This window comes from Brachyistius frenatus, unplaced genomic scaffold, assembly GCF_029030835.1.
Source record: "Brachyistius frenatus isolate BFR_SWC_R1_liver_20210118 unplaced genomic scaffold, ASM2903083v1 Contig_95, whole genome shotgun sequence".
NCBI classification, from domain to species: domain Eukaryota; kingdom Metazoa; phylum Chordata; class Actinopteri; family Embiotocidae; genus Brachyistius; species Brachyistius frenatus.
In genome coordinates this window covers 1,540,515-1,553,368 of record NW_027210694.1, presented here as the reverse complement: position 1 = coordinate 1,553,368, position 12,854 = coordinate 1,540,515, and the positions used below count along the sequence as shown (strand labels likewise).

Genomic DNA, 12,854 nt, shown 5'->3' with positions numbered 1-12,854 from the left:
GCTTCTAATTCATTATCATATCACTTCCTCTGTTGTCTTATAAAGACAACGGTTTTTTACACCAGTCAGTGTACCATGTTTGTCATTTAGTTTTGCTTCTTTGCCACAATTCACACTTTCATCTGTTGTCAACTAATACTATAATGATGAATGAGATGATGAATGTAATGCAGATTTGAGTTTGCAGATAATGCAACCGTACAGTTAAAATAGTGTTACATACACTGGTTACACACAAAATTATTTATTAAAAAATATTGAAAGTCTATACATTCTAATTGTTTTTTTGTTTTTTTTTCCTGCATAACATGACTGAATCACATTTGTACCCGATTTCTATACTGTCTGTAATATATCAGCCAAGAAACTGACAAAAATCCTTAAAAACGTCTCAAAAACATACAAACATTTACAACAGAAATCACAGTTTCTGGAACACAGAGCATTACGACACAATATGACAAAAGGCGGACATGACAGCGCTGTAACGGTCATTCTATTTCTACATTGAGAGAGTAAGTTAAGACCGTTTGAAGGCCAAATTTCTGATGTAAAAAAATAGCCGTTCTCCTTCCTGAATAGGGTCTATAATGCATGAAAAGCAAAATTTTGATGGAATAATTCTTTGCTTCCAGGTGACACGCAAATGTGAACAAATCCCCAATTTTACCATCCAACAAATAAACCTTTCAGCTTTAAAAGAGGCTCGCCATACACTGTTCAGTACAAGGCACTAAGACGGGGTCAGTAGTCGAGCAAAGGCGGCGCAACATCATCACTTCCTTTACAGAAGACACCAGAATGAAGGCCTCCGAGATTCAGATGAATCTGTAAATCTCAATCAATTATTAACCTCTTTCAAATTGAAGACATTTTAGGATAGGATTTGTAGAAGAGCTCGTTATATTACGTTTTCCAGACATAGAAACACCCGGCCTCCTCGGTCTGATACGCCAGAATTACTCATTGAAAAAAGTGGTAACCCTCGACTACGGTGCCTTCATCAACCTCCTGACCTTACCGGCTTGGATTTTAATCAAACAAAGGGGTGACAGCATTCACATATTCCCAGCTATTATAACAACGACATAATATTTACATACCAAATTCTGAATATATATATACACACACACACAATAGAAAAGATTCAGACCATTATTGCTGAGTGCAATAGCCATAATTCCTCCATCCTTGAGATGCGCTCTTATAATTGAATGCTCATCACTGGTTACAAACCAGTGTTCATATATTAAGAAAATAAATAAAATATCAAAAACAACATCAGCAATAAGAAAAGAGCCATTTTCAGGCATTTAAATAAATAATTGTCTAAACTGCAACTCAAACATGTTTTAAGTAATTGCAGTTTAAGCGACTATATGCTGCTTTGTTTCAAGCCAAAAGAAAATGCATCTTCTTTAAAAGGAACATCTTTAAAAGTCTTTCACGCTGATAGAGTACCTGTTTGTATTGGCCTGTGTTTCCTGGTTGTTGTAAGGCCAGTCTCCATACATCTGTCACTGAAACTATTAAAGCAGTATAATGTCAGTATTATGCTTTCAGAGTCATCGTATCTGAAGTAGCACCTGCATTCATGACTTCAATTCTTCCATGAAATAAAAAAAATAAAAAATAAAAAACATAAATTGAAAAACTTACAGTAAACTTGTGTCAGTCTAAAAACAAAAGTTTATTTACCTCATACACACTTTTTAAATAAAACAATGGAGGGTTCCAGTGAAGGTGTGAGCATTATAAAATAAATTCAAAAGAATTATTAAGCAGTCCCATTAAACAAAACTTTGGCTGAAAAAAAATGTCTGGACATTTTAACTCATATTTCAATATTTAAAAAAAAAAATGTGAGGAATAATTTAAGCTGAAAGGCTTTCTGATTGACACAAGTGTCTGTTTTAGTCTAAAATTCTTTTGCATACCTCCCACAGCGGACAGAAAGAGAGGTTTGGAGGGAGGCGGTCAGGGGGTAAAGGTCATTTAGGGAACTCTGCAGTGTGACCGTGAGCCTTTGGCAGATTGGGCTCTTTTGAAGGTGTACATCCAGAGTGGACCGGTGCTAAGAAGAGGTGGTGATCCTGGTATGTTGGGGGGAGGTGAGCGGATTTGGTGGGCTGTGGAGGGGCCGGCTGAGGCTCCTGGGAAGGCGTCGCCGGCCTCTGGAACTCCGGCTCCTCGGTTTTGGCCACTCCACCGTGGATGTTGTCTCCCTGCGGCCTCACGCGGGGGGTTATGGTGGAGTCGGGCCCGGCAGAGGAGGAGAAGGAGGCTCGGCCCGTGGTGGGGCCGAGGTCGTTGGGTCGCTGCTCCTCCTTCTTGTCCTCCGAGTGGTACCGTTTGAGGCGGATGTGCCAGGCGAGGCTGCAGACCGCAGACACCGTCTTGAACTGGTGGATGACGTTCCTTGGGATGAAGTAAATGTCGTCGTCACAGAGCTGGACGCGGACGTAGCGGATGCCCTCCCTCCTCAGCTGGTTGAGCTTGGCATCGTCCACCCACTGGACGCACTGCGGGGACGTCGGCAGCGGGTTAATTTCTCATTCATTTTTGCAATAAATGCCCGGTTTAGTACAAAAGTCAAACAGATCTGCGAAGTTAAAAACAACTTCATTTATTCAGTAAAGAAACGACACTTCTCACCTGAGACACCGGGGGCTCATAGAGGTCCAGCTGCAGCCTCTGGACGACGTCATTGAAGTCCCCAGCATCGAAACACACCACATCTTTGGTTATCCGAGGTCGGTTATTCCTGTAAGAGATCACAAAACAGCATAAAGCACGGAGAAAAGTCACTTCACCATCCTCACATACCATCAGTGACTCTTTCTCTGAGATGCTGTGATTTAAGCACGCCAAAGGACATTCACCATTCTCCAAAGTGCACCGCCTTCAGCACACCCACAGCAGCCGTGCTCTGCCAGTCAAAACTCTGGCCTACGTGATCAGCGTGGGCCTTCGTCCGGTCCTCAAACAGAACCTCTCTGGGCTCATTGGCCCTCGGCAGGTAGTGCAGATTTTTGATCTCGTTCATTGACCTACAAAAAAAAAAAACCGAAAGACAAAACAAGAGGTTGTAACTCGTGCTCACGTTTCTCTCCCGGGGTAAAACCTGCACCACAATCATCCCTTGAGTCACGATCACGATCCCTTTTTTTTTTTTTTAAAAACGGGAACTGTTTTCATAGATTTCCTTCACAGGTGAGGTTGTACCTGCGCCGTTTGAAAGGAGACTTGGGCATGTCAGCCGTGGGCACCATTTGTTCTCCGGGTCGCACCCACATGATCGGCCCATCGTCACTCTGAGAGCGACAGTCCAGCTTCAGACTGGAGAGGCTTCCCCACGGCAGGGTCATCTGAGGGGATGAAGAGGTGTTCAAAAAAACAGAGTCATCAGGTTCAGCTTCGTCGTGTTCAAGAACATTTATAAAGCCGAGCTGAGAACGGGGGTCCCACTTAAGGTGATATTACAGCCTCTGAACCAGGGCACTGTACGTCGCTAAAGTCCATCGGCTCAGTCAAGAATCTTCACGTAATAAGAAATCACATATGTGTTGATGTAACGGATGAAAAACTAAAATGTCACCAAATGAACTTCTTACAGGAACATAAAACGAGAAGAAAGGAGTGAATAAGTGACCGGAAAAAAAAAAATAGATAACATAAATACAAACTATACACCTCTAAAAAATATATATATATATATATATATAATAATACACACGTGGTGTGTAGCATTGCACTAAAAATATTGCACTTATGATTGGAATTTGACAGAAGATGGTATACGGTGTTATTTCTGTCCTACTCTCTACTGCACATTTTCCATGAAGGAAAAAATGCTGAAAAAAATCATATATATACATATATATATATATATAAACATCCACTTGCTGCTTTTTCTGGCAGACATACACGCTAAAGCAACAACAGAAGCTCCACGTTTGCTCCTGCTGTTTCTGCCGTGGTTGAGTACACGGAGACGGTTTCAGGCTTGAAGTTCCACTAAAACTTTAGTCCTGCGTGAGCTAATTTTCCTCCGGTGTGGCCCTTATGTTGACGAAATTATAAGAAATACATCTTCCTCTGACCTTGAGAAATGGTGACTCCTCCAGCATGTCCAGGAACTCTGGGAAATAGTCTCCCACTTCCTCGTCCACGGCTCCCACCAGGCTGATCTGCCTCATGGGTCCGGCTCGGTACGTTCCTGAACAATAGGTCCGGTTCACCTGCAACAGGAGAAACAGTTGACGGTGAAAGCGTCCTTCAGTGTGGGCGCTCCACATCCTGATTGTATACAGAACGTGCAATATATTCGTTGTCTTTCATGTGTTGATTTTGCTGCTAATGCGTCCGAAGAAAATTGCGCGTGCCTGCTTTTGTCGCTTTTCCAATGTGAACGCACAACAGCCTCAAAACCTCTATAGATCTATTATGGAAAAAGTAATAGGGACATAACTTTCATTAGCTGTTCCACTTCAGTACACGTATCTATCATCATCGTCACATCACACATCACCTCGAGCAAAAACGAAATTGCTTCTGCGAGGAAGTGTTACGTAACTTACAACATTACTTTTGTCTGACATAATCCTTGTTACCTGACAGCCAGCATGGCCTCGCTACTTAAAGTACGGGAAAATCCATACGCAGTCACAGTAATGGATCTCTTGCATGCGTATTTGTGACTAGAAGAGGCGCCGGAGGCCACAGCCCGCGAGTCCTGACGGTAAACGTGGATTTATTTGTTATAAATGAAGTCACAGCTACCAAAGTGTACATATAGAAAATATTCATCGCTGCAGCAAAAGGATCCTGAATCTGCGTAACATTATTTTCCTGGTATGTGACTTCTATACCGGGAAAATATTACTGTATGAAGACTGATGTTTTCAATCCAAAGGCCTCCAAAGTTTTTATGCACTGACCTAGTAAAGTGCAACCATTAATTTACGCTCTGAAATCAACAGACGAGGTCTACTTCACTGCGTAAACTGGAAACAGCTGAGCTTTCCGTGGCCTCTGCAGATCAAACATCACACATATGCAGCCAGTAAAAACGGGTGTAAGCCGATAATCGTAATGGAAGAGAAGCAACTCCATTAGATCCCTCGAAAACACAACGTAGGTCTGACCTCATTCCAGAATGTGACTTTCCCGGAGATTGCCGAGACTCTCAACAATATTGTCAGGACATATACGCATAAGTCATAAACACTTAGCGGTCTACCATTTGATTTAATAGGATCGCAGTTATTTTAGTACCTTAAGTGAATTACATTTTGTATCTGTAACATAAAAAAAAATAAAAAAATTCTCCAAAATCCATATTCCCTCGGTTTAGATTTCCTCTTCCGAGAGGTCTCTCCACTGTGAATCAACTTTACCTCTCGCATTATAACACAAGGTCCGTCTGTGACGGCCAACAACCATGTGACTCCACAGTAAAATCGACTATATGCATTGCACACTTCTCTCTTTGACCAGCTGACAACGCATTTAGCAACTTGTAAACTGCTCGAAAGAGGCTATTTCACGATTTAGACTACAGTTGAAATCAGGAGTATACTGAACACTTAGTTGGCTGAGAAAAAAATTTTTAACAACAATTTTGGTAACTGATCAATAATTTCAGTCGTTGAGCACCGAATGTACATATTGGCGGATTTTCTTACATTTCCATGATGGTAAAACGAATCTGTTTAGCTTTTTAACTGTTGGTTGAAGCCATAAATTAAACCAAATTCAATCTAATGAGAAGCTGAATTTGTTTGTAAAAGTGGTGTAGGAGCTCTTCACATACCTGAGAATGAAAGTTGGCAATAGTGGTGGTCTCAATGTCTTTCTTGCCCAGTATTTCCATTTTCACCGGTGTGTTGGGGAAGTTGAAGGCAAAGTAGTCCAGGAAGTCTGGCAGGTACGCAGCCATACTGTGCACCACAGCCAAGGCGTAGGTGGCTGCACCTCGGGGCTTCTCGGCAAAGGCCAACTCCAGGAACTCCTGGGCGAAGCACTCCATCTCAGCCGGACTGAGGCAGGCCAGCTCGTCGGCGTAAGCGTGCAGAACCGATCCTCCACCGTTGGCCTGCTTCTCCTCATGCATGAAGCGTCCGCACCAGGTGCCCGTCTGGAGGCAGGAGGCGCGGATGTAGTGGTCTTGATGGGAGAGGAAGGAGACGTGGCCCAGTTTGAGGGCGTGGAGGCAGGGCGCGTGGTTGCCGGCGGCACCAGACTGGCGTTCGTGCTTCACGCCGCCGGGCGGCGAGGGGTCGGGCCGGATGGACGCTGTAAGATCTGCTCCAAGTCCCGAACACACGGTCTGAACTGCTTTGCTGTGCATGTGTCGCACCTTCTTGGCGCTGGGCTCGTCTTCGTGGTGCTTCTTCTTCTTCTTTTTCTTTTTCAGGAGGTATTCTTCCAGTGTTAGAGACTTGTTGTCGTCAATGTGGGGCCTCGGTTCTACAAGCACGGGGAGAGTTAAAAGTCAGATAAGCAGGGTACATGCAGAGAGAGTGTGTATTTAACATTGGCGAACACTACATCGGAATATTCTACAATGACTCCAAAATGCATCAAATGAGCAATTATCACGGCATTGTTATACTTAAGTTTCCAAACGAGGCCGCAAACCACCATTTACAGGTACATGTATTGTAAACGTATGGCACAGATGCTACGCCGTAGTATATTACACCAACTTTAAACATGTCAAAAGAGATTAGAATAATAAAACAAAAACACAAATTTTGCATTCGGTCACTTGCAATATAAATACTTCTACTGGTCACTGAACATCCCATAATATATATTCAGTTCTTTTTTTTTTTTTTTTGGTAATACATTTTATAATAATACATTTAAATGATAATATTAATATTAATAATAATAATAATAATAATAATAATAATAATAATAATAATAATAATCACCCTTCTTTTTCTTCAGCTCCGCGGGCTTCACGTTGGCCTCCGTGTTTTCCTTCTTCAGCTTCACTTTCACGTCTTTCTCCCGGTGCTTTTCCTTGACTTCCTGCGGCTTGGCCTTGACCACTTTGAGGGGCGTGAACGTGAAGAGCGCAGGTGGCTGGGAGGGCGCCGCTCGCTTCTTCTGCAGCCGCTCCGGCACCTTCAGCGGGGTCAAAGTCGGCTGCAAGTTCTTCGCGGCGCCGTTGGTGAGGCCGCGATTGTGGTGGTGGTGCTGGCGGTGGATGTGCAGGACATGGTTGTCCGCGCTGAAGTTGTGCGCTTCGGGATTCTGCTGCGGCTGATGCGGCTGGTGGATCCGGTGCTCGGCGTGTTGTTGTTGTTGGTGGTGGTGGTGGTTGTTGTTGTTGTTGTTGTTGTTGTGGTGGTGGTGGTGGTGATGGTGGTGGTGATGGAGCTTCACTTTCTTCGCCTCTTTCTCGGACCTCTCCCGCTTGTCAGCGGACGGCGACAGGTCCCTCTTCTTCTTCTTTTTCTTCTCTTTGATGAATCTGTGGAGACTCTCCATCACCCTTTCGTCTTCTACTTTCGCCCGGAGCAAGTCGACTTGAGCTGCCATCTTTGCACGTACAGTACATTTAAAGGGCTCGAGGGGAGGTGGTGGGGAGAGGAGAGGGGGGGGGCGCGCTTCTATTGCGCATGTCGGCGGCGATTTGTAGTCCTCGGCGCAGTCTGTTTGTAGTTCACTTTCACGTGCGCAGTCCGAAAGCGCATGCGTAACGCGCGGTACTTTGGTTAATGTAGTTTGCGGACGGCGCACGGCTGCACGGGAGTTGAAGTTCCTGCTGCACTGAGTGCGTGCGACTCTGCACGAACGCACCCCTGTTCGGCTGACGTCATGGTTCGTGGCATCAGCGCCACGCTGTTTACAGCGGGTAAAGACAGTATTTTTTTTTAAAATAAAATATTAATATACTGACTGGAGTATACTGGAGGTGGCAGCTACAAATACAGTCTGTACTAATAATAATAATAATAATAATAATAATAATTAATAATAATAATGCAGTGGCGCACCCACTAAACATGAATTTACGTACAGACATAGTTTTACCCAGGTACAGAATCAAGAGCAGATAAATTAGTAATTTGACTAACAATGCATATAAAAAGACGAAATAAAAACTCACATGTTTAATCAGTAAACCTTTATTTATCAGTGCATGAACAGAAGGCCATGACCAGATTACTTCTTTTCACCCATTTGATATCATTTCCTCTCAGTTCCCTTAAAAAAATAATGAAACGATTTACAGAGGATTTTTTTTTTTTTTTTTTTTCTCTCTTCTGCATGAAGGCAAATATTTATACAGGTGCTGTACAATTTATAAACATTTACAACTACTATGATGTCAAAACTAAAAGACTTCTTTTTTTTTTTAATGTGTTGGAGCAATGCAAGGCCACGGTATCATACATGGTAATGGCATAGACAGTAAATAATACAGTAGCCCATCATATCAACAATAAAGTGGACAATAAATTATTAAGTGGTCTCACAGACCGATAGATGCATGTGTTACTTCTTTACATCCTTAAAACAGGCAGGCTGATGACGGTCGGGTTCACGCAGTGACTCTGTGTGTGCAGAGCAGTGCTGGAGCCACTAGATGTCTCTGGACTCCACAGTAGAAATATTAAAACAACGCTACATATTGTCTTCAGGGCAACTGGTCCCAGTAAATGTCCTTTTTTTTTTTTTTTTTTTTCTCCCAAACTGGGACTTAAATCCCAGTTTGATTACATCTGATGAACTTCATAGTGTAATTTCAAACCAGACTCCCAAAGAAGCGGTGGAGCCATTTTTCACATTATGCATGATGTGCAACACCCAAAGAGCAGCAAGCGTGCCGTGACAACTTTCCCTGCTTGTGTGGGAAATTAGCTGAATTCTTTTGGGAGGTGGGGGGGGGGGAGTCTGGTGTTTTTGTTTGTGACACAAAAGTGACGTGGCATAATGAATAAGCAAAAATATCTGTACTATACTACTTACATCATGGGTCACATCTGAAAGAAAAAAATAAAGATCAAAAATAGATTTCAGGGTTCGAATGAAGAAAAATAAATTTTTGAGCCCACATTTATGATGATAAAAATACAAATATCTCTTAAAAGTTTTAAGTAAGTTGAAGGCAGAGTTCTCTCTTCTTACAATCAGGCTCTGTTAATTCAACTAATCTAAAGTATGCGTCAATATATGTGTAATCACTTTGTTAAATAATACATGTTTCAGATTGAGTATAGTCGATGCTACAGCGATTATCTAAAATACATAGGCCTACCGTTCAGCTTGTATACATACACATACAGTCAGAGGACCTAAAATAGAGAGCTGCAAACAGTCAACAACATTATAAATCAGGCTTGAATGACTGTTTACTGATCATGAAATAGAATGTATAGATTGCAGTTTTTATAGTGTTATTGTTTTAGATCGTGTTGCTCGTCTACACGTTCTATTTCTATCTTTTTAGTCCACAACAAAAGTGAAATGACGCCGCATGGATATGTGTACTAACTGTTTTGTTTACACATAATTTCAATAAATTACATTATGCTTTATTATCGACACACAGGTAACAAACATTAGAACTATAACCACAAGTATCTGGTCTGCTGATTGATGCATAAAAAGCTCCAGGGCGGTCTTTTCCACCCGCTGATAAGCCGACGGGATTCATGTCTTCACGAATGCAGTCACGCACACACACACAATTCACAACTCGAGTCAGGTTCTCGAAAAAACAGACATTAAATGACTTCGAAGACACTGTTTTTTCCGTCGTAGACAATTTTGAAGAGAAAATCAACAGTCTCCTGTTTTACTTCATTCGTGACAGCAACAATTGGATCGATGCTGACTGGAAGAAACGCTGTGTGATTGCATGAATGTGTCTTTAAAACCTTCAAAGAGACAAAAAAAAAAAAAAAACAAAAACAAAACGGGATCCTTCATCGAGGTGGGTCGACAGGGAGAGCAGTTCCTCCAATTACCCACAAACAGTCTCACAGTGAGTGCAATTAGGAGCAGCTTCTTTAGAACCGGAGTCTCTGATTGGCACAAAATAGACTTCAGTGTCACTTCCAAAAAAAAAAAAAAAAGACAAAGAAACAAACGATAAAACACTCAGAACCTTTTCTGTTTACAGACACATGCTCGCACATCATTGAACAGTACAAATACTCATGTAGGTACAAGCACGCGTGTCAGATCGGACATCAGGAGCGTGATGCAAACTGACCGAGGCAAACTGGGTGAAAAAATAAAATAAAAATCAGAAGCAATGAAAAGCTATGTTGCTGGTTACACAGTGATCTGCTATGTCAGAAAAAAACAAAACATCCTTCCGTTCTGAACGTCCGTGTCTCAGAGGCTCAGCTTTCTCTTCATCTGTGCAGATTCCTGAAGAGCTTTCAGATATCTGCATATGTTGTGTCCGCTTGGGATTGGATCTTGGCAGAACTGGGAACTTTCCATGGACCAGGGGTGATGGGAGCCTTCTTGCTGGTAGGGGTCCCGTTGCAGCTGGGGTCCTGGATGCTACTGCTCGAGCCTCTGGGGTCCTTTCTGTTCGCTTCTTCAGCCGGCCCCTGGTGCCCTTTCTCTCTGCCGCCCCTCCGGCCCAAGGTTCCGCTGTCGGCATCCGACCCCGCCCTCTCCCTGTGCATCTGGGAGTGGGATTTTTGCGCCTCTTGCTCTGCCCTTTTTCCCTTTTTGTGGCGTTCGCCGGTCCCCCAGCTTTTGCTTCCACCCTCCTCCTGGTACCTCCAGTCCTTCTCTTCTCCGGAGGCGACGCTCGGCTGTTGGCCGGCCGGGCGCCTGGGGCTCTGCGGCTCTTCCAGGTTCCTCAGAGGCGCGGCAGGATCCTGTTCCCGCTTCCTTGGACTCGAGGAGTGGTGCTCTCTTTGCCCTTGGGCTTTCCTCTCCTTGCTCATATCCTCCAGGGATCCGCTGTGGCCTCGCTCTGTTTTTCGGGGGCTCTGGGAGCGCTCTGCGTGATCCGTCCAGCCTTCGGCGGACCTTTTGGGACTCCCAGACTTGGAGTCACTTCTGCTTGTCTTTCTGGCCTGGTTGCCGGGGCTGGTGGTGCGCTTGTGGTTGTGGTGAGAGAGCTGCTGTCCTCTCGACCTGTTAGCCTGCCTACCGTGCTCCTGCCCAGCACCGGGGGACCCAGATACCCTGCCGTCCCCTCCGGAGAACTCATCCGGGACGAATATTTTGGGTGAGGAAGGAGACAGTTCCGAGGTAGAGAGGGAGACGGAGGATGGAGAAGCTGGAGATGACTGCCCGTCGGATACAGAGAGTCTGGGAAAGCTTGAGGTTGGAATGGTTACCTTGTCTTTTGAACCTGAGAAACAAGCAGCAGAGAGTAAGAAAGAATTGTAGCCGAGCAAAAAACACATCTATTCAAAGAAACTGCGAAAGCTAAAATATCCCTTTCGCGAGATATTTTTCACATTCAACCAAAATTAAAGATAATAAGTCATGCAACAGAAGCACGGTGTCCTCATAGAGTGAAATTTTTTTTTTTTTTTTTTCCACCTAGCCACCTCTCTTTAATAACCTCTTTCCCATCTAAACATTTGCCTTGTTTGAGATACGTATCAGCTGACGACATAGCCATCAATGAAAAGGTGCCAGAGTTCACTCAGCACTGTCGTTTCAATTTCCCCCCCGAGCCGATAAGAACTCCACAGCTGTGGTCGAGAGCAGATATATGCAGCGGAAAAAAAACAGAAAGAGGAAAAAGAGGAGCGATGGACTTGTTGAAATGAGCTTTTGGATTTCTAGGAGCGACGACTCATAGAAATTCATTCCAATTCGGTCTTTGGGATTGAAAGGTCGATGCCAGTGAATGCACACAGATCCTTTTACCACTTGTCACCTGCTGATCAATATTTGGTTAAGAACTTTTCTCCAGGGTCTCCATCTTCATTCAGGATGAGGTGTGTGTGTGTGTGTGTGTGTTCGGTGGCATCTTAGGTTTTATAATACCCTTCAAAACATAATTGGCGGGGCTCTGAAGCCTCCCAGCGCTCCTGCAGGTCTGTTCGTTCTTCTAGGACTCACTGCTTTAGTTCAGCCCTCCAGAGAAGAGTCTGCTTACGATACATTTACTAAATCACAAATACCTGATCACTGTTTCGGATTGATCATGGGGGATGGAGTACGGGATAGAGAACGACACTTAAATCTGGGTGATGAATCACTTTGAACGGAGAGGTCAAAGGCAAAAAAGTAGGAGGAGCACAAGGTTTACCAAGGTTATTAGGGACAGACCAAGAAAAGCAGTGAGGCCTTTAGTGATGATCTGGTTTCATGTAGAAGCACAGGGTGGAAGAAGAGTTCAGACCTATAGGAGGAAGAGATAAATAGGTAGAAGTAGACAGCCGTGGTGGTGCAGAAAACAGAGAAACCAAGCCCGATAAACAGCACAAGAGGCAGATCGAGATAGAAAGAATGAGAGAGAAAGGTCAAGAGAGAAGCTTGCAACACATGCATGAGAATAAAGAAACTCGGCACGCTATACTATCAAGCATATCCATACAAAAAGCTTCTATACATGTATGGTTAATATGCTTTTGCGCAGATTTTTTTTTTTTTTTTATGCAGTGGCAACATGCGGCCCTCAGCGGGGACTCACTGTGGTCCGGGACCAGGCCCTGGCCGGGTCGGAGCAGCAGATGAGCTTTGCTGCCTCCTGCCTGGATCAGCTCGATCGCCCGGGTGTGTGTGATGCCCTGCGTGGCCTCGCCGTTGATCTCCACGATCTGATCTCCAACCTGCGATGGAGATGTAGTCCGTTTTTTTTTTTTTTTTTACAAATCACGAGCACGAGGTGTTTCTTAGCCCAGACA

The 12,854-nt window shown here is 43.9% G+C and overlaps 2 protein-coding genes across 4 annotated transcripts in view; both read right to left on the bottom strand.

The window, feature by feature from the left end:
- Positions 1 to 261: 261 nt before the first annotated feature.
- Positions 262 to 7,573, bottom strand: LOC138628088 (lysine-specific demethylase 9). The gene is made up of 7 exons (XM_069710886.1): positions 6,942 to 7,573; positions 5,816 to 6,471; positions 4,104 to 4,241; positions 3,226 to 3,368; positions 2,883 to 3,050; positions 2,656 to 2,764; positions 262 to 2,522 (listed from the first exon to the last, which is right to left on the bottom strand). The coding sequence occupies exons 1-7, from the start codon at positions 7,552 to 7,554 to the stop codon at positions 1,992 to 1,994; spliced, it is 2,358 nt and encodes a 785-aa protein (XP_069566987.1). The 5' UTR covers positions 7,555 to 7,573; the 3' UTR covers positions 262 to 1,991.
- Positions 7,574 to 8,128: 555 nt separating this feature from the next.
- The window catches only part of magi3a (membrane associated guanylate kinase, WW and PDZ domain containing 3a), a 121,752-nt gene continuing 117,026 nt past the window's right edge, over positions 8,129 to 12,854 (bottom strand). For 2 of the 3 annotated variants that reach the window (XM_069710860.1, XM_069710861.1), the window contains exons 20-21: positions 12,641 to 12,779; positions 8,129 to 11,344 (exon numbers count right to left, since the gene is read on the bottom strand). In XM_069710860.1, the coding sequence (XP_069566961.1) occupies positions 10,410 to 11,344; positions 12,641 to 12,779 (1,074 nt within the window). In that variant the 3' untranslated portion in view covers positions 8,129 to 10,409. Of the gene's footprint in view, positions 11,345 to 12,256; positions 12,350 to 12,640; positions 12,780 to 12,854 lie in introns of all 3 variants that reach the window. The other variant, XM_069710862.1, reaches the window with a different exon arrangement.